Source organism: Bos mutus, chromosome 19 (genome assembly GCF_027580195.1).
Source record: "Bos mutus isolate GX-2022 chromosome 19, NWIPB_WYAK_1.1, whole genome shotgun sequence".
Taxonomy (NCBI): Eukaryota; Metazoa; Chordata; class Mammalia; order Artiodactyla; family Bovidae; genus Bos; species Bos mutus.
The window spans coordinates 37,775,725-37,793,975 of NC_091635.1; the positions used below are offsets into that span (position 1 = coordinate 37,775,725).

Consider the following 18,251-nt stretch of genomic DNA (forward strand, 5'->3'; position numbering starts at 1 on the left):
TGGCCTCTATCTTACTCACGCTGTATTATTTCCAATGCTCACATGAAGTCTAAATGTAACCACCTTCGATGATGTTTAAATACCACACTTCAGTTGGAACATATGAGTTCTGCTTACCTTTTATAACAATCCTGTTTCTAATGTTTCCTGGATTTTAGAAAAAAAAATTTTTTTTTTGAATTGTCATTTAGTTTAGAAAACCAACGAGAGGGTAAAACTACACCCAAAAGTTCCTTTCCAAAACCAGAGGCACTGTGTGAACAAGCTGTTAGATTTCATTAACCATTCTGATAAAATTAAGTTATATTGAGTAATTATTGATACTTAAGGTGTTTATTTTATTCTCTTTACTAAGCTAGAAGCTAGAGGGAGAGAATATAAATATTAATTTAAAAACATTTATTGGGAGTTATTTTATATGCTATTTAGGGATTACTAATTTTTAAACAACTTAATACAATAAAATATATTTCAAATTTCAATTTTCAATTTTTCCACCACCTCTACCGCCCCAACCCCCTTCCTGATTGATAAAGTGCATTAGCCTCCCCTTCGGTCCAGATCCTGCACTGGCCAAAGGAACTGCCAATACTACGGTGGATGTACAAATACTCATTGATCTAACTTGGTTGACAGGGTACAAGGCACAGTAGATTCTACTTCACTGCAAAGAAGTGCCCGGAAAAAGGAGTCAAGTAAACAAAACCGAACCAGCTTGTGTATCAAGGTTCACTGTGACTTACTTTAAGAAAGCAGCCAGGAAGCAAAGGGTATCGTCCGAGTGAGGCAGAGCTGGGAGTGTTAGTGGGCCCCCACTCCCACCACAGGTCCCTCTGTGTGGAGCAACCTTTCCCAGAGCCCCCAGGAAACATGTCACCAGAGTGTAACATGCTGGTCCTTACTGGCATGTACGGGTCTGCCAAGACCGAGAGGAAGTACTTGTGGCCGTTGTCCTTCACCAGGTCAGCTTGGCATGACTGCGGGGAGAGACGCAGGAGAAACAGTGAGTGCAGTTCCCAGGAAGGGGCTCCTTTTTCTTCTTGGAATGTATGAACAAACGAATGTGCGATGAATAGTTTATGTCTTCATCATTTTCACCTCTCAAGTCCAATTTTCATCTGAAAAAATAGCTGGAATGGATGTGTACAAATGCATTTTCCCTTGGCTGTGGGGAAAGGGCTGGCATCACACACACTCTCAGAAGCGCAGCTGCTCTGAGGCATTCTCGAAAGCAGCTTCTGGGTACCTGCCGGGTGCGGGTACCCTGGCTGCTGGGCTGGCTCCTTTGGAGGCCGTCTGCGTCCCACAGCTCCCATACCTGTCCTCTCTCCTGAGTCAGCCCAGGGCCCACGCGCCTCTCCTCCCACTTCTGAGCAGGGATGTGCCCAACGCCTGAAACCACTCAGTTTCTGCAGACCCCAGCCCCTGCCAGAGCTTGTCATACACCTTTGCTTAGACTGACAAAATCTATGTAAACACCATAATTATGAATTATGTGCATCCCACGGTTATATTCCAACAGGTGCTTCCTAGAGGCCTGTCTCCAAAGGAGCAGTTCCAAGTGGAAAGGTTGATTTCAGGGCCAAGTGGGTGGCCAGGTATGCAGCTCTCGCCACCTCCTCAGGGTACATGGCACGTATAGGCGCAGTTGTGTCATGTGTTAGCACAGTTTTCAAGCCCCACTAGGTGTCCAGCACTGGCTCAGTCCTGGACACGGACCCCCACACCCTACTCACAGTCCTGGGGAGACAACTGAGCAACTCTGGCTCACGATGAGACGCTGGCTTGGGAGGCTCTGGGAGGGGTGGAGAGCTGGGGTCATCCATGAAGGAAGGGCAGACGTGAGTGGGGGTGGAGGGTGGGAAAACAGGTGGGAATCCTGCTGGGATATGGAGCCAGGGAGAAGGTGGCCAGGGAAGGCAGGAGGCAGGGAGCTTTGACTGCTTCATGGATGCAGTCTTGAAGACACCAGAGGGCACTGGGAATGCGAGGGGGAAGACTGTTGAACTGCAGGTTGAAGAATCACTCTGGCAGCTGCAGTGGGGGGTGAGCTGGAAAGCTGGACTGGAGGTGGTGACCATGTGCAGCAGGGTCAGAGATGGTGGGGAAGACCCTGAAGACTTGAGATCGTTCCAGAGGGATCTGGGTGGGAGGAGCCGGGCAATCTGACTGCTTGGTGAGACCACTAAAGAGGCGGGAGAGGTGGGAGCCGTGTCATCAGAGACTGAGAGGGCAAGGAGTTGGATTTGGGGTACACTGTATCAATGCACCTCAGAGACACACAGTGGAGCTACCAGGAGGCGAGCCAGGATGAACTCCTAGATCAAAAGTCATGCACGTACTGAGTGGGAGCCCATGGCCACAGGGTGGAGGGGGAGGTGATCTGGAGCATGAAGGATGAGCTGGGAGACAGGGAAACAAGCGTGTGAGCAGAAGGGGCTCCAGGTGGTACCAAGAAGCAAGGAATCTAAATCTTAGGGAAAGGAACCGGCCCTGAGGCAGTGGGGTCATCAGAAACTCTGCTTCTATACCAGGCTGGCTGACTTGCGGGGCATTTCTGCAGGTGCTGGCTCTTCAAGGGACTTAAAACAACTATGCCTCAGACATTCAGGAATTGACATCCAGGGAGGTGGCCAGTAAGAGAAAGAGAGGCAAAGAAACAGGCTTCAAGCCCAGGTTCTCCCTCTTGCAGCTGGGGGACCCCAGTGACATTTGAGAAATCTTTGCTCAACTGGTGGAATCAGATGAAACATCTGAAACATGGAAGTGCAATCTGAACATGGGAGTGTGACTCATAAATCACGGATGCTCTCGTTCTTGGAAAGCAACCCACAGAATGTGGTCATACTGCTCACTGAGCTTCCTGACCAATACCCAGAAAAACCACTTGGTGATTTAGGGTAACGTGTTCACAGGGAGATGCTGAATTCCATCAGCTCCCAGCACGCTCCACTCTAGGGGATAAAGGCCATTCAAGAAGTAGAGAGGGCTGAAATTTTAAGATCTGAGTTTCTGAGAATAAAAGGAGAAAAGTTACACACTGCAAAACCTCACTGGCTCTGCAGGGCACTGCTGGCTTGAGGGCACGCCCAGTGTGAAACTCTCTCAGGGGCAGGGTGATTTTGCAGATAGAATCTGCTTTTTACTGCAGCCTGGAGCCCTGACCTCCTCTCTCCCACGCTGGCCTACTTCTCAGGGTGCTCTGATAATGAGGTGTTTTTCCTCACGTCAATAAACTAATAAGGTGGTGACTGGACTCAGCTGTTTAAGTTCAGACTGAGTGAGATGGAGGAGGTGGTCAGGGAGCAGGGGCGCTAGGAGCTCAGGTTCTCAGGCCAACAATCCCCAAGAGCCAGGGAAGCCAATTAAGCATGCAGCTTTCAAGTCATTCCCATAACGGATGCCTTGCTTTGAATGAAGGTTTGGATAAATGAGCTAAAAGGTGTCAGCAAGATGTTGTCTGCAGAGGCTCATCCAGAAGGGGCCGGGAGGGCGCATGCAGACGGTGCCTGCAGCAATGCCTGCGTCTGGGGACAGGGTTAAGGTGCCAGCACCGAAAACAAAGCCGCTCTCCTTTGTTTTGAAACCAGAGGTGCCACAGTCAAGCCCAGGTTCACACATTTACAGCGACGCTCATAAAACATATCTCGTCACAGAGTGACGACGTGTTCCTAAGTCATATCTGCTAATTCGGAAGCCGAAGCACATGTGCGAGTAGGTGAAGCTATAGCTTCATTATGGCTTCAGTACTGGAAATGGCGATGGTCTTGTTCGTGTAGAACGACCTCTGTCTGGAAGAGGCTGCCATGCAGGTGGGAGCAATTAATGTTTTCGGGTCATGTCCACCCTCACTCTCAGAGCTCAGCAACTGTCCTTTTAGAACTGGCTTAGAATCACCCCATCAGCCATCCCAGCCCTCTCTGTATCTACTTCTGGGGCCGGAGAGCCAGGGATCTGCAGGGTGCTGACTTCTCAGGATGCTGAAATGGTCACCAGCTGCCCACTCTCCCTCCCCACTTGGCCAAGTGCCTTCTTAAAAGAGAAAACAGTCCTTGAAACTACAAAGACCCAGAAATGCAGGCAACAGACACGTTGCACACACAGGCTGGTGGGAAGCTCCCCTGAGACATGCAGGGCTCCAGCGGCCCACACTCCTCCACACGGCTGCTTTTCAAGGGCCCTCTCTCATGTCTCTCTGTTTTCTCCCAGATCAAGCTACAGGTTTGACATATTAAGGCCAGCATAGAAAGAGGGTGGAGAGGAGGAAGAGCATGAATATGAAATGGTTTTTTCCTAAGCAAGACCCCCCGCCACTGCATACCTGTATATATATATATATATATATATATATATATGTATGTATGTATTTTTTCCCCCTTCTTAGTAGGGAAAAGCCCCCCACTATCACAAATTAGGCAGTTGACTTTACCACATTTAGGAAAACCGCAGGGGTCAGCACATTCGGAGTGCAATGGATAAGCCTCGCGCTGGGAAAACCACCTTCATATTCATTGTATCAGGGAATTATATTTTTAACATGAGAAAAAGGGAGGGAGGTGAGGAAGAGAAGAAAAGCAAACAGAGAAGAGGAAGCAAGTACATAGTTCACTGTGGCTGAAGATGCAGTCTGCAAACTGATTTCAGGAGGCGGCAGAGACCAGGACGAGCCCAGAGACCACAGACTCTGGCTTCTGCGAGGGTAAGTTCACAGGGCAAGGGCAGGTACACCCCCTCAGAATATTCTGGCAAAGAATGCTGTGGGGGAAGCCCTACCTTCATTCTCCTTAATGCAGATTATAATGTCTGTCTCCTGGGGAGCAGGAAGACACAAACAGCACAGATCAACAGGCCACCAGACACAAGGCATCAAATGAGGCCCCACCAGCAGGACAGTCCCGAGCAGTGTCACCAGTGGACACAGCCACTCACGTTCTGATGTGAATACGGAGAAAATCACAGAGGGGGGTCCTGTTTCCTGTCCTTGGGTCGCAGAATTCACTCCCTGGGATGAGGAAAGGATGCCAGAGAGGTGAGCTGGGTTCACATAAGGGACAGAAGCACTGGACTGCACCCTGACCCACTGCCACCAGAACATTAGAATCGTCTCCAGACAAATGCAGGACTACGTTGACCTGTTTATACACCGAGAGTCTTAAAAACAGCTCATGGCCTTAAAACTAGTAGTGCTTGAGAAAATAATCCCAGAGTGGGGGTTCTGCTCACTGCAAACAAGAGCTCACTGTTCTTCAAACCCAGGGGCACAGTCCCTCCCAGGCAGTTAAAGATGAATGTCCTTCTGTACAACTCAAAGGCCTGGCACAATGGCCTTCCCACTTGCCAAGTGCAGTAAGATATTTATATACATATATAGGTTTTCATTTTCCAACAAATGGTTTATTACTTTAAATGTTCTCATGTCAGATGCTCTTGTGTTGAAGGTAAACTTCAGAATGAATGACGAGACACCAGGAATGTTGAAATAACTGTTATCAGTGGGAAAATCATACATCCATGAATGCTATTATGCCTCTGATCTACTTTTCTGTATGTGTTCTAAAATTTATAAATGTAGGCATTTCCTGGAAAATCCAGAGGTTAGGACTCAGTGTTTTCACTGTCGTGGCCCCGGATTCAATGCCTAGTTGGGGAACTAAGCTCTTCCAAGCCACGTGGTGTGGTCAAAACAAAACAAAAATTTGTGCATGTATTACAGTTCAGTTCAGTCACTCAGTTGTGTCTGGCTCTTTGTGACTCCATTGACTGCAGCACGCCAGGCTTCCCTGTCCATCACCAACTCCTGGAGCTCACTCAAACTCATGTTGATCAAGTCGGTGATGCCATCCAACCATCCATCCTCTGTTGTCCCCTTCTCCCGCCTTCAATCTTTCCCAGCATCAGGGTCTTTTCCAATGAGTCAGTTCTTTGCATCAGGTGGCCAAAGTATTGGAGTTTCAGCTTCAGAATCAGTCCTTCCAATGAATATTCAGGGTTGATTTCCTTTAGGATTCACTGGTTGGATCTCCTTGCAGTCCAAGGGACCCTCAAGAGTCTTCTCCAATACCACAATACAAAAGCATCAATTCTTTGGTGCTCAGCTTTCTTTAGAGTCCAACTCTCACACCCGTACATGACTACTGGAAAAACCACAGCTTTGACTAGATGGACCTTTGTTGGCAAAGTAATGTCTCAGCTTTTTAATATGCTGTCTAGGTTGGTCATAGCTTTTCTTCCAAGGAGCAAGAGTCTTTCAATTTCATGGCTGAAGTCACCATCTGTAGTGATTTTGGAGCCCCCTAAAATAAAGTTTGTCACTGTTTCCATTGTTTCCCCATCTATTTGCCATGAAATGATGGGACCAGATGGCATGATCTTAGTTTTCTGAATGTTGAGTTTTAAGCCAACTTTTTCACTCTTCTCTTTCATTTTCATCAAGAGGCTCTGTAGTTCTTCACTTTCTGCCATAAGGGTGGTGTCATTTGCATATTTGATGTTATTGATATTTCTCCTGGCAACTGTGATTTCAGCTTGTGCTTCATCAAGCCCAGCATTTTGCATGATGTATTCTGCGTGTAAGCTAAATAAACAGGGTGACAATATATAGTCTTGACGTACTCCTTTTCTGATTTGGAACCAGTCCAGTGTTACATGTCCAGTTCTAACTGTTGCTTCTTGACCTGCATACAGATTTCTCAGGAGGCAGGTAAGGTGGTCTGGTATTCCCAGCTTTTGAAGAATTCTCCACAGTTTGTTGTGATCCACACAGTCAAAGGTTTTGGCGTAAAGCAGAAGTAGATGTTTTTCTGGAACTCTTGCTTTTTCTATGATCCAACAGATGTTGGCAATTTGATCTCTGGTTCCTCTGCCTTTTCTGAATCCAGTTTGAACATCTGGAAGTTCACAGTTCACGTGCTGTTGAAGTGTGGCTTGGAGAACTTTGAGCATTACTTTGCTAGCATGGGGGATGAATGCAATTGTGCAGTAGTTTGAGCATTCTTTGGCACTGCCTTTCTTTGGGACTGGAATGAAAACTGACCTTTTCCAGTCCTGTGGCCACTGCTGAGTTTCCCAAATTTGCTGGCATATTGAGTAGCAGCGCTTTCACAGCATCATCTTTTAGGATTTTAAATAGCTCAACTGGAATTCCGTTGCCTCCACTAGCTTTGTTCATAGTGATGCCTCCTAAGGCCCACTTGACTTCGCATTCCAGGATGTCTGGCTCTAGGTGAGTGATCACACCATTGTGGTTATCTGGGTCATGGAGATCTTTTTGTACAGTTCTTCCGTGTACTGTTGCCGCCTCTTGATATCTTCTGCTTCTGTTACGTCCATACTGCTTCTGTCCTTTACTGGACCCATCTTTGCATGAAATGTTCCCTTGGTATCGCTAATTTTCTTGAAGAGATCTCTAGTCTTTCCCATCCTATTATTTTCCTCTATTTCTTTGCATTGATCACTAAGGAAGGCTTTCTCATCTCTCCTTGCTATTCTTTGGAACTCTGCATTCAGATGGGTATATCTTTCCTTTTCTTCTTTGCCTTTAGCTTCTCTTCTTTTCTCAGCTATTTGTAAGGCCTCCTCAAACAACCATTTTGCCTTTTTGCATTTCTTTTTCTTGGGGATGGTCTTGATCACTCCCTCCTGTAGTGTCGTGAAGCGCTGACCATAGTTCTTCAGGCACTTTGTCTATCAGATCCAACCCCTTGACCTGTTTGTCCCTTCCACTGTATAATCGTAAAGGATTTGATTTTTAAGTCATACCTGAATGGTCTGTGGTTTTCCCTACTTTATTCAATTTAAGTCTGAATTTTGCAATAAGGAGTTCATGATCTGAGCCACAGTCAGCTCCCGGTCTTGTTTTTGCTGACTGTATAGAGCTTCTCCATCGTCAGCTGCAAAGAATATAATCAGTCTGATTTCGGTATTGACCATCTGTTAATCGTCACTCAGATCAGAATGTGATCACATGGGCCAGAGGATCTGCTGTTCAAAACCTGCTTTCTTAATGGTCCATCGCTGAAGGCAGAGCAGCCCTTGGTCTGATCCTGTGAGGACCTGGGGCAAACACACCTCCTGTGCTAGGAGTTTGTTTGTGTCCTGCCTTATTCCTAGTTTGTATGTTAATAAAATGTATTTTTATCATAATTTTAAAGAAAAAGTAATAGTAAAGAGAGTTCCCATATGTCCCATACCCAATTTCTCCTCTTGTTAATACCTTACATCAACATGGTACAGCTTGGTAAGAAAATGGTGGCCTCCTAGATGACCCAAGTCAACAAGCACTTGCCAGAGCCGCCACTGGACAGTGTCCCCATCTCCACAGTGAGCCACATCCGCCGCCTGCCTCCTTAGAGGACCCTCCAACACTAGCAGGAAGGAAGGGATCATCTACAGTCCCCTTCCATGGATTTTCTGGGATAAAGAGTTTTTTGGTAAAATAGAATTGTTGTTCAGAATGGCCTCTTCTTAGTTGTCTTCCTGGTTAAATGAGGTGGCTGCTTTTCAGAAGCCCTGGGAGTGGGTTTTACTCTGGGAGAAGAGTCAGATCCACCCTCCTGGGGTCCCTGGAGAACTGTGGGTGGGCCAGCAAAGCAGAGACCTCACTCATGTCCCAGGAGCTAAGTCTGCCTGTCCTGACGCTGGTTCATCCCCAAGACCACCCATCTGCGAGGAGGCCAGGCCCTGCTAGACATGCTGCTCATTGATGACAGGTCAGGTTGCAGCTGGGTTATCTCTGTCGGTCTGTCGATCAGAAGGGAGGCAGTTGTTCAGATACCTGTAGTTGCCAAGAGTGAAGTGAAAAGCCGAAGGAGGGACGCAGGAGGCTGTCACCTGCCCTCCCCATGCAGGCGACTCGGCCCCACACTGGCAGATTGGACCATGTGCTGCTGGGGAGGTGACAGATCGCCCTTTTGCAGGATGAATGGGTACAGTGACTCAGGCTGCAAGGGACTTCCCAATGCATCAGTCTGTCGCCAAGGGCAATTCAGAGACTAGAGGGTTTCGTGATTAATTGTCAGGCTGCATTAATCACCAGCTCTGCAGTACTGATTTCAGTTGGGGGTGGGCGGGTGGGCAGAGGCTGGTCAGCCAGAAAGCAGAGACCACACAGCCAAGTCTCAAAAGTTTTATAAAAGGGCAATCACAGTTTGTTTGGAGCCTGAAATCAAGGCTGGGTTGATTGGCCCAGAAAGCACCAGCTCAGGCACCTTTCTTGCCCAGTACTCCTGGCCTGTTCTTTGTACCTGGCAGTGACCTGGGTTCCAGGGTCAGGGACAGGCTGGACCTCAGCAGCACTGATCCTGGGAGGTTTGTTCCCTCCTTGTTTCATGGGGCAGCAGCTAGTGGATGTGACTGGCACATGGTTAGGAACTGGCCTACTTCTTGGTGCACATATCAGTTCATTTATGCAGTCAGCAAACACTGGGCCTCTGGTAGAAAGGCTGCATTGTGAGTCCTTGTCCTCAAAGAGCTGGAAGTTTAGCAGAGAAGGTAGAAGGTGCAAAGAGCTAACCCAAAGGCAGCGACTCAAATTGGGATCAAAGAGGAAGGCAGGAGGGGTGGCTGGGGAGGGAGGGCACTCTGCCTCCAGTGGGAGGTGAGGGTGCCGTGAGCAGAGATGTGCACACATGAAGGCAGTAACAGCAGAGACAATCCAGTGTACAAGAGCGCCTGTCTAGGGGAGGAGGCTCTTGGGGTGGGCTTCTTCAGAAACACTGCTCAGCCCCGCTACCCCTGAGTCTAGCACCAGGCAGGGGACCTTGTATGATGTGGCTCAGTGTGACCCTGAGGGATGGTGGTTTTAGGGCCTGTCAGGGATGATATCATTAATAGATCTATGCTACAGAAATATATCAGACGATTCAAATGAGTCCTAGGAATTGCAGCTGAGTTCTGGGTAATAGGGTGCAGCCCAGCAGCAAGACCTCTCCAGCGTGGAGGCAGCTCATTAGGCCTTGACCAAAATCAGCCCAGAGCAGAGCTGAAGGTCCCAGGGCGGGTGGGTGGGTGCACAGGAACCAACTGACTCTCTGATAAGCTTGAGCAGGTGGAGAATTAAATGGCGAGGTTGTTAGCCGACACTGTCTATCAGTTAATACAATTAGACGAGAAAGAGACTAAAGACGTAAAAATTATAAAGGTAGAAGCAAAACCATTAGAGTTTGCAAGTGATATGATTATATGCCTAGAGAGCCCAATGGAATAAATTAAATAGGACTAAGAAGAGAACTTAGTGAGGTTAAAGACTTTAACACACACAAATCAAAAAGAAGCAACCGGTTAGAAGATAAATGTGAGGAAAAAAGATATATGCACCCCATTTATAAAAGAATCCTAAAACTGGAAATAAACTTGACCTGAAACATGAAAATCCTCTGTGAAGGAAACTTTAAGCATTCCTGGGAGTTCCCTGGCAGTCCAGTGGTTAGGGTGCCAAGCTCCACTGCAGAAGGCATGGGTTTGATCACTAGTCAGAGAACTGAGATTCTGCACGCCACCCACGAGGAGCAGCCAAAAAAAAAAAAAAAACATCCTGAAGAACACAAGAATCAACTTGAACGAGTGAAAGCATCCCTGTTCACTTACAGAAGGATTCATCATCATAAATATATCAGTGTTTCCTGAATTAATTTAAACTTTAATATAATCTCTCCAAAATCACCAGCAGGCTTTTTTGTCTGAAACTAGACATTTTCTAAACTTCCTATGGAGAAATAAATAGAAATAGCCAGGGAAATTTTGTGTAGGAAGAATAATGACAGGGAATTAATCCTACATATCTCAAAACTAACTGTGAAGGTTCAGTCCTAAAGAGCATTGTGGAGCTGGATTATGGACAAACTAGCCTCTTTAATATATAAAGAGCTCCTTGAAGTCAAGAAAAACACTAACAATCTAAAGGTCAGTGTACACAAACCAGCAGTTCACAGAAAGCAGAAAAAAATGGCCCTTAGATTTATGAAAATGCTCAATCTTTTTCCTAATAAGTGCACTGTAATACTACACTGAAATACCACTTTTCACTTCTCAGATTGGCAAAAATTCAAATATTTTACAATGTGCTCTGTTGTAAAAATACAAAATGGTAATATCTGTCAAAATTAGAAATGCGTTTACCCTTTGACCTAGCAGTGTTATGTTTGGGAGCACAGTTTACCAGCTTTATCTGCAGATGTATGAAATAGCATGTAGAAGTCTGTTAATGGCAGTAGTGTGAGTAATCACAAGGGACTGATTCAGATCACAGGTCCCGGCACCACAGGAGACTGGGTAAGTGAGCAGTGCTCCTCTGCAGTGGGATATTGGGCATTAGCTGTGAAGGTGGAGGAGGCTCTCTGTGAGCCCAAATGGCAAGACCTCCTAGGTGAGGAAATGCAAGAGGCAGAGCCAGGTAGGGGAGGTCCTGTGCTTAAGGAGAGAGCAGTTTGGTCTGTATATGCATATTTACTTACGTTTAGTCAAGAGAATATGTAAGAAACTAATAAGGCGATTAAACATAGTGGTGGACGAGTGTTTTTTTAAGCTTGCATTTAATTTCATATTTATTTTCATTTTGACCCAGATGTCACATTTTCTATGTTAAGATATGATATACTGACTCCTTGTACCTCTTACAGAGACAGGAGACGGAGGAAATCTTCTCATCCTATACCTTTCGGTGGCATATTGATTTTTGAGCCTTTAAATACACATGGACCACAGCCTTGTGTGACTCAATGAAACTGTGAGCCATGCCGTGTAGGGCCACCCAAGACCGACAGGTTGTGGTGGTGAGTTCTGACAAAATGTGGTCCACTGGAGAAGGGAATGGCAAACCACTTCAGTATTCTTGCCGTGAGAACTCTATGAACAGTATGAAAAGGCAAAAAGATAGGATGCTGAAAGATGAACTCCCCAGGTCGGTAGGTACCCAATATGCTACTGGAGATCAGTGGAGAAATAACTCCAGAAACGATGAAGACACAGAACCAAAGCAACAACAACACCCAGTTGTGGATGTGACTGGTGACAGAAGTAAAGTCCAATCCTGTAAAGAACAATATTGCATAGGAACCTGGAATGTTAGGTCCATGAATCAAGGTAAATTGGAAGTGGTCAAACAGGAGATGGCAAGAGTGAACATCGACATTTTAGGAATCAGTGAACTAAAATGGAATGGAACAGGTGAATTAAACTCAGATGACCATTATATTTACTGCTGTGGGCCAGAATCCCTTAGAAGAAATGGAGTAACCCTCAGAGTCAACAAAAAGAGACTGAAATGCAGTACTTGGATGCAATCTCAAAAATGACAGAATGATCTCTGTTCATTTCCAAGGCAAACCGTTCAATATCACATTAACCCAAGTCTATTCCCCAACCAGAAGCTGAAGTTGAACCGTTCTATGAAGATCTACAAGACCTTCTAGAACTAACACCCAAAAAAGATGTCCTTTTCATTATAGGGGACTGGAATGCAAAAGTAGAAAGTCAAGAGATACCTGGAATAACAGGCACATTTAGCCCTGGAGTACAGAATGAAGCAGGGCAAAGGCTAAAAGACTTTTGTCAAGAGAACACACTGGTCATACCAAGTACGCTCTTACATCAACACAAGAGAAGACTCTACACATGGACCTCACAAGATCAATACCAAAATCAGATTGATTATGTTCTTTGCAGCCGAAGATGGAGAAGCTCTATACAGTCAGCAAAAACAAGACCGGGAGCTGACTGTGGCTCAGATCATGAACTCCTTATTGCAAAATTCAGACTTAAATTGAATAAAGTAGGGAAAACCACAGACCATTCAGGTATGACTTAAAAATCAAATCTCTTACGATTACACAGTGGAAGGGACAAACAGATCAAGGGGTTAGATCTGATAGACAAAGTGCCTGAAGAACTATGGACAGCGCTTCATGACACTGTACAGGAGGGAGTGATCAAGACCATCCCCAAGAAAAAGAAATGCAAAAAGGCAAAATGGTTGTTTGAGGAGACCTTACAAATAGCTGAGAAAAGAAGAGAAGCTAAAGGCAAAGAAGAAAAGGAAAGATATACCCATCTGAATGCAGAGTTCCAAAGAATAGCAAGGAGAGATGAGAAAGCCTTCCTTAGTGATCAATGCAAAGAAATAGAGGAAAATAATAGGATGGGAAAGACTAGAGATCTCTTCAAGAAAATTAGCGATACCAAGGGAACATTTCATGCAAAGATGGGTCCAGTAAAGGACAGAAGCAGTATGGACGTAACAGAAGCAGAAGATATCAAGAGGCGGCAACAGTACACGGAAGAACTGTACAAAAAGATCTCCATGACCCAGATAACCACAATGGTGTGATCACTCACCTAGAGCCAGACATCCTGGAATGCGAAGTCAAGTGGGCCTTAGGAGGCATCACTATGAACAAAGCTAGTGGAGGCAACGGAATTCCAGTTGAGCTATTTAAAATCCTAAAAGATGATGCTGTGAAAGCTGCTGCTACAATATGCCAGCAAATTTGGGAAACTCAGCAGTGGCCACAGGACTGGAAAAGGTCAGTTTTCATTCCAGTCCCAAAGAAAGGCAGTGCCAAAGAATGCTCAAACTACTGCACAATTGCATTCATCCCCCATGCTAGCAAAGTAATGCTCAAAGTTCTCCAAGCCACACTTCAACAGCACGTGAACTGTGAACTTCCAGATGTTCAAACTGGATTCAGAAAAGGCAGAGGAACCAGAGATCAAATTGCCAACATCTGTTGGATCATAGAAAAAGCAAGAGTTCCAGAAAAACATCTACTTCTGCTTTATTGACCACACCAAAACCTTTGACTGTGTGGATCACAACAAACTGTGGAGAATTCTTCAAAAGCTGGGAATACCAGACCACCTTACCTGCCTCCTGAGAAATCTATATGCAGGTCAGGAAGCAACAGTTAAAACCAGACATGGACAATGGACTGGTTCCAAATTGGAAAAGGAGTACTTTTCTTTTTATCAAGGCTGTATATCGTCACCTTGTTCATTTAACTTATATGCAGAGTATATCATGTGAAATGCCAGGTTGGAAGAAGCATAAGCTGAAATCAAGGTTGCTGGGAGAAATATCAATAACCTCAGATATGCAGAAGACACCATCCTTATGGCAGAAAGAGAAGAGGAAGTAAAGAGCCTCTTGATGAAAGTAAAAGAGAGTAAAAAAGCTGGCTTAAACCTGAACATTAAAAAAACTAAGATTATGGCATCTGGTCCCATCATTTCATGGCAAATAGATGGGGAAACAATGGAAACAGTGACAGACTTTATTTTAGGGGGCTCCAAAATCACTGCAGATGGTGACTGCGGCCATGAAACTGAAAGACGCTTCTTGCTCCTTGGAAGAAAAGCTATGACCAACCTAGACAGCATATTAAAAAGCTGAGACATTACTTTGCCAACAAAGTCTGTCTAGTCAAAACTATGAATTTTTCCAGTAGTCGTGTATGGATGTAAGAGTTGGACCATAAAGAAAGCTGAGTGCAGAAGAACTGATGCTCTTGAACTGTGGTGCTGGAGAAGACTCTTGACAGTCCCTTGGACTGCAAGGAGATCCAGCCAGTGAATCCTAAAGGAAATCAACCCTGAATATTCATTGGAAGGAGTGATGCTGAAGCTCCAATACTTTGGACACTTGATGTGAAGAACTGACTCATTGGAAAAGACCCTGATGCTGGGAAAGATTGAAGGCGGGAGGAGAAGGGGACAACAAAGGATGAGATGGTTGAATGGCATCACTGACTCGATGGACATCAGTTTTAGCAAGCTCTGGTAGCTGGTGATGGACAGGAAAGCCTGGTGTGTTGCAGTCCATGGGGTTGCAAAGAGTCAGACACAGCTAAGCAACTGAACTGAACTGAGTGATATGAGTCATCTTTGGATGGAAGAGGAAGCTAACCTGCCTCTTTTTCAACTGTGAGCTGGAAGAGGGGAGATGGGAACAAGAAGGGATACAGGTACAGGAAGAGAGGCAGTGAACTGGGATGACATCACTGAAGCGAGAAGATTACAAGTTTTGAGACTGGGAAGGAGAACTAGCACAGATGTTGGGTGGGGGGAGGGAATGGTTACAGAAATAAAACTCTGCTAATCCCTGATCCACTTTTTACTCACACATGTTTCTTCTTGGGACCAGGACAGCTGGTACATACAATGAAGCTCTCTGTGTCCCCAAATCTCTATTTCCCTCACCTATACCAACATACAAAGTTTCTTCCAAATTCAGTGACATTGTGTCCTTGGAGTCCCCTGGTGGTGCTATAAATAAAAATTTATTAGCTGTAACTAGGGAAAGTCTGCCTGAATTACATATTAACTGTGTCTATGAAAAAAACCTCAATTAACTGGAATCTAGTTAACAGAAATATTTTGCTATCTCCCTTCTCTTGATCTTGTTAATGAGCAGAAATGATAACAAATTTGATGAAAGTAAAAGAAGAGAGTAAAAAAGCTGGCTTAAACCTCAACATTAAAAAAACAAAGATGATAGCAAACCCTTCGTTGGCCAAATGATATCTCTGCATGATGTATAATCTTTTTTAAATATATTGTTGACTCTGATTTGCTAAATTTTGATTTACAATTTTTGCATCTGTCTTCACCAAGGATACTGATTGTAGTTTTCTTAATCTGGCTTTTGGTATCAAGGCAAGGCAAATCTCATAGGATGATATGGGAAGATGCTTCTTTGCCATCTATATATTTCATTAACGATTGGGTAGAACTCAACAATGAAGCCATCTGAACCTGGAGCTTTCTTTGCAGGGAAGTTTTAAATCACAAATTGAATTTTAAAACTAGATACAGTGCTATTCAGATTATCTGTCTTCTTAAGGGAGCAGCTGTGTCATTCAAGGAGTTAATTTCATCAAAACTATCAAAAGCTCTGGCATCAAGTTCATAAATTCCTTCACTATAACTTCAACGTCTCCAGAACCTGTGATGCCACTTCTCTCACTCCTGATTTGGGGTTTTATGTCTTTTTTCTGTTTCCTTCTCAGTCTGAGTAGTTATTGATCTGCTCAAAGAATCTAGCCTTCGATTAAGTGGATTATCCCTACTGCTTTTCTGTTCTTTTTTGCACTGATCTCTGAAGTGATCTTTTTTAAAATTAATCAATTTGTTTATTTTTGGCTGCTCTGGGTCTTCACTGCTGCGCTCGGGCTTTCTCTAGTTGCAGCGAGCAGGGGCTACTCTTCGTTGCGGTATGAGGGCTTCTCATTGCGGTGGCTTCTCTTGTTGCAGAGCATGAACTCTAGAGCATGGGCTCAGTAGTTGCGGCACACGGGCTTAGCTGTTCCGTGGCATGTGGGATCTCTCCAGACCAGGGATCAAATCCGTGTCCCCTGCATTGGCAGGCGGGTTCTTAACCACTGGATCACCAGGGAAGTCCCCACAGTGATCTTTATTATTTCCTTTCTCTCACGGTGGCTCAGAGGTTAAAGCATCTGCCTCCGATGTGGGAGACCTGGGTTCGATCCCTGGGTCGGGAAGATCCCTGGAGAAGGAAATGGCAACCCACTCCAGTATTCTTGCCTGGAGAACCCCATGGACGAAGGAGCCTAGTAGGCCACAGTCCATGGGGTCGCAAAGAGTCGGACACGACTGAGCGACCTAACTAACTTTCTCCTACCTGCTACTGCTAAGTCGCTTCAGTCGTGTCCGACTCTGTGCGACCCCATAGACGGCGGCCCACCAGGTTCCCCCGTCCCTGGGATTCTCCAGGCAAGAACACTGGAGTGGGTTGCCATTTCTTTCTCCAGTGCATTAAAGTGAAAAGTGAAAGTGAAGTCGCTCAGTCATGTCTGACTCTTATGGACCCCATGGACTGCAGCCTACCAGGCTTCTCCATCCATGGGATTTTCCAGGCAAGAGTACTGGAGTGGGGTGCCATTGCCTTCTCTTTCTCCTACCTACTTTGGGTTTAATCTGCTTTTCTTTCACTAATATCAGGTCCTTTGACCATTTTTAAGTCAGGGTTTTTTTGAGTTGTAAGAGGTCCTTATATTTGACCCCTTAACAGATAGGTGAGTTGCAAATATTTTCTCCCATTCTAAAGGTTGTTTTTTTTTCATTTTGTTGACTGAGTTGCAAGTATTTTCTGCCATTCTAAAGGTTGTTTTTTTTGCATTGTGTTGACTGTTTACTTTGTTATGCAAAAGATTCTAGTTTATGCAGCCCATTTACTTATTTTATACATAATACTTATAATTAGAAATAAATGACTTAACATATCTATGTTGCTTATAAGTTTATTTATATAACATTTATACATTAATATTATATATTTTATTTTATATATTTATATTGATTCTTAAAATTTTGTTTTATAATTGAAATATTATCATTATTTATTATGACAGAGGATGAAATGGTTGGATGGCATCACTGACTTGATGGTCATCAGTTTGAGCAAGCTCTGGGAGTTGGTGATGGACAGGGAAGCCTGGCATGCTGCAATCCACGGGGTCACAAAAAGTTGGACATGACTAGGCGACTGAACTGAATTGACCTGAATCATTTATTTAAAAGTACACAAGTCTCCAAGTGTCCTTGATTTTCTTATTATCTATTTTGATTTTGCATTTGATTCCACTATGGTTGTAGAATACACTGTGTAAGATTCCAGTTCCTTTAAATGTGTCTTGGTTTGTTCTATGACGCAGGACGAGGTCCATCATGGTGTACGCCCCTGGCACATGGAAAGAACGAGGGGTCTGCAGTCACATGAAGCACTGTCTGGCTGGTGGATGGCCCCGTTCAAGCACTTGAGAGAACCTCCTTGGTTCCACTTCTACTTGTTCTGTTGTTTACTGAGAAGAGAATGCTGGGACTTCCAGGTGTAATCATGGATTATTTACTGCCATCCCACACTTCCACCAGTTTTCAGCTTATGTGTTTTGAAATACTGTTATTAGGTGAATAAGCATTTAGACTGTACTGTTCTCGTGATGGGTGGACCCCTTTAGCATTAGCAAACAATTCTGCGTCCCTGGTAATATTCTCTGCTCTGAAACCTACTTTGACATATTAATAGGGGCATTCTCATCTTCTTTGCTTAGTGGTAACACATGTTTTTGCTTTTAATCTATTTGCATCTTATATTGAAAGTACATTTCTTTTAAGATCATATAATTTTCAAAAATCCAATCTGACAGTCTCTGCCCTATAATTGGGTATTTAGACTATTTACATTGTGATTATTTATATATATAAGGTTATGCTTTAATCTATTGTCTTGTTAACATTTGTGG

At 44.6% G+C, this 18,251-nt stretch overlaps 1 protein-coding gene across 2 annotated transcripts in view; it reads right to left on the reverse strand.

Moving 5' to 3' along the window:
- The window catches only part of RPTOR (regulatory associated protein of MTOR complex 1), a 324,545-nt gene that overhangs the window by 55,356 nt on the left and 250,938 nt on the right, over positions 1–18,251 (reverse strand). For both annotated transcript variants that reach the window (XM_070390212.1, XM_005907642.3), the window contains exon 14: positions 903–977. In XM_070390212.1, the coding sequence (XP_070246313.1) occupies positions 903–977 (75 nt within the window). The remainder of the gene's footprint in view (positions 1–902; positions 978–18,251) is intronic.